General features: G+C 35.1%; 1 protein-coding gene across 1 annotated transcript in view; it reads right to left on the bottom strand.

Annotated features, from left to right (window-relative positions):
* Positions 1–750: 750 nt before the first annotated feature.
* Positions 751–2,285, bottom strand: part of LOC128657638 (zinc finger MYM-type protein 1-like) — an 8,719-nt gene continuing 7,184 nt past the window's right edge. Inside the window, exon 2 of the mRNA XM_053712024.1 lies at positions 751–2,285. This exon is cut by the window's right edge and continues 717 nt beyond it. Coding sequence (XP_053567999.1) covers positions 825–2,285 — 1,461 coding nt within the window. The 3' untranslated portion in view covers positions 751–824.

A 2,285-nucleotide genomic window follows, 5' to 3' on the forward strand; every position in this document is an offset into this window, starting at 1 on the left:
TTTATGCTGAACCAGTGCATAGATTAAATAATAAGCTGATAGCTGAGAGCATGTTATTAACCATGGTGTTAGTGATCAGATGATTATTTTACTTTTGCGCTGGTTTACCTATAATGAAAACCTTACCTGTTGGGGGTACTTGAGGACCACAATTAAGATACATTTCACTAAAGCACCAGCTCATCTGCAATATGTTGATTACCTGACAAATAAAGCAGGTTGTAATAGTGTGATCATATATTACAGAAGTGGAAAATTGTATTGCAAATTAACTTCAGAGAAAAACAAAACAAAAACTTTTGTTCTTTTTAAAATCTTTCTTTAATAAATAAATTCCAAAGTTTGAACTGCAACATATACTTTAATAAATAACTTCTATATTTTTAACTTTAAAAACATATACTTTAATAAATACCTTCTACAGTTTTCACTGTCACATATACTTTAATAAATACCTTCTACAGTTTTCAATGTAAGATATACTTTAATAAATTCAACAGGTTAAACTAACATATACTTTAATAAATACCTTCTACAGTTTGCACTGTAACATATACTTTAATAAATAAATTCAACAGTTTTCACTGTAGCATACTTTTATAAATACATTCAAGTGTTAACTGTAACATATACTTTTATAAATAAATTCAACAGTTTTCACTGTAGCATACTTTTATAAATACATTCAAGTGTTAACTGTAACATATACTTTTATAAATAAATTCAACAGTTTTAACTGTAACATAAACTTTTATAAATAACTTCAACCGTTTAAACATCTAACCAAAAGTTGTTTTCTATTTGAATAGCTTTACTCCGCTCCCTTATTTATAAACAAAGTCCATTCGGCGGTCTTTTTTTACAAAATTTTCAATCACTTTATTCATAAAGCCTTCATTGTCTTTGTCATGAAACTCTACCAATCTTCTGCGCTCAATGGCTAAAATTGCCAGGGATGATAGTCGTCCCTGATCAGTTCTATTCCTGGTGTGTGTTTTAATTCTCTTTAAAGCAGAGAATGAGCGCTCAACAGAGGCTGTTGTAGCTGGTATTGTGTGAACAAGATGCAGTAGTTTAACAGCCTCTGGAACAGTCTGCATCAGATCGTTTTTGGCCAAAAATTTCATGAGATCTCCAGGTGATTTGCATTCAGTCCTTAAAACTTCAGAACCATACAATCCAACTAGATCACATTTTAGTCTAACCAAGTCAAAATATTTGGCATATTTTCTAAGGCTCTGCAGTTTTTCGTCATCAATATTTTTTGACATCTCGAGCAGTTTGGTGCAATCGACCAAACTAAGGAATTCAAGCTCACTAAATTTATCAAAGCGAACTCTCATTTGAACAGTGACATTGTCTATAATGTTGTAAAACAATCTTCTCCTCACATCTTTAATTGGCTCTCTACTTCTTGTTCTTTCGTTATCTGTCAGCCCCAGTCTGACGCATTTCTCCTCAAATTCCCCATAGAAAGTGTCAAACTCTTGTCTCTTGCTTTCCAGAAATTTCATAGTGTCATCAATTCGCCGACAGCAGAATCCAACATCCATCAGTTTGTTCTGCAGCAAACGAAAGAGTATGTCAGTTTGTAGGAAAATGGCCTCATATGCCATTAGCAAGAAGCAGGTTGAAGATTTATAAAGAAAGCTATTATAGCCTTTTGCCATTATATAGGCCTCATTGTCCCAATCAGCTGGATTTTGTCGGATAAACTGGAACATAGCACGCAGATCAATTTGGAACATGTTGACTGTATGCACTAGTCTGGAATGTGAACTCCATCTGGTGGGTGCTGATCTTGGTAAACGTCGCTTCACAAAGTCGTCCAGTACTTGAGTGCGCTTGGTTGACTTACTGAAAAACGTGGCCATTCCCTCAAGTGTTGAAAAAAAAACTTTACACTCAGGTATAGATTTGGCAGAATGGGAGAGCACCAGGTTTAACTTGTGGGCATAACAATGTATAAAAGTGGCTTCTGGTATTTTTTCTTTAATCTTGGCCTGCACCCCATTAAGATCTGATGCCATCACAGAGGCTCCGTCGTAAGTCTGAGCTACCAGCTTTTCAAGACAATTGTATTTCTCCAACACTCCCAATACATAATTTGCAATAGCTGGTGCTCTTCTGTCAACGATTTGATCAAAGCCTAAGAATGCCTCCTTCACCTCACAAGTCTCCTCCCTTGTACACACATAACGCAAAATTACAGATATCTGTGTTATGTTTGTTATATCAGTTGTCTCGTCTACTTGAACAGCAACAAATGGGGCTGCATCAATCTC

This window comes from Bombina bombina, chromosome 4 (genome assembly GCF_027579735.1).
Source record: "Bombina bombina isolate aBomBom1 chromosome 4, aBomBom1.pri, whole genome shotgun sequence".
In the NCBI taxonomy this organism is placed as follows: domain Eukaryota; kingdom Metazoa; phylum Chordata; class Amphibia; order Anura; family Bombinatoridae; genus Bombina; species Bombina bombina.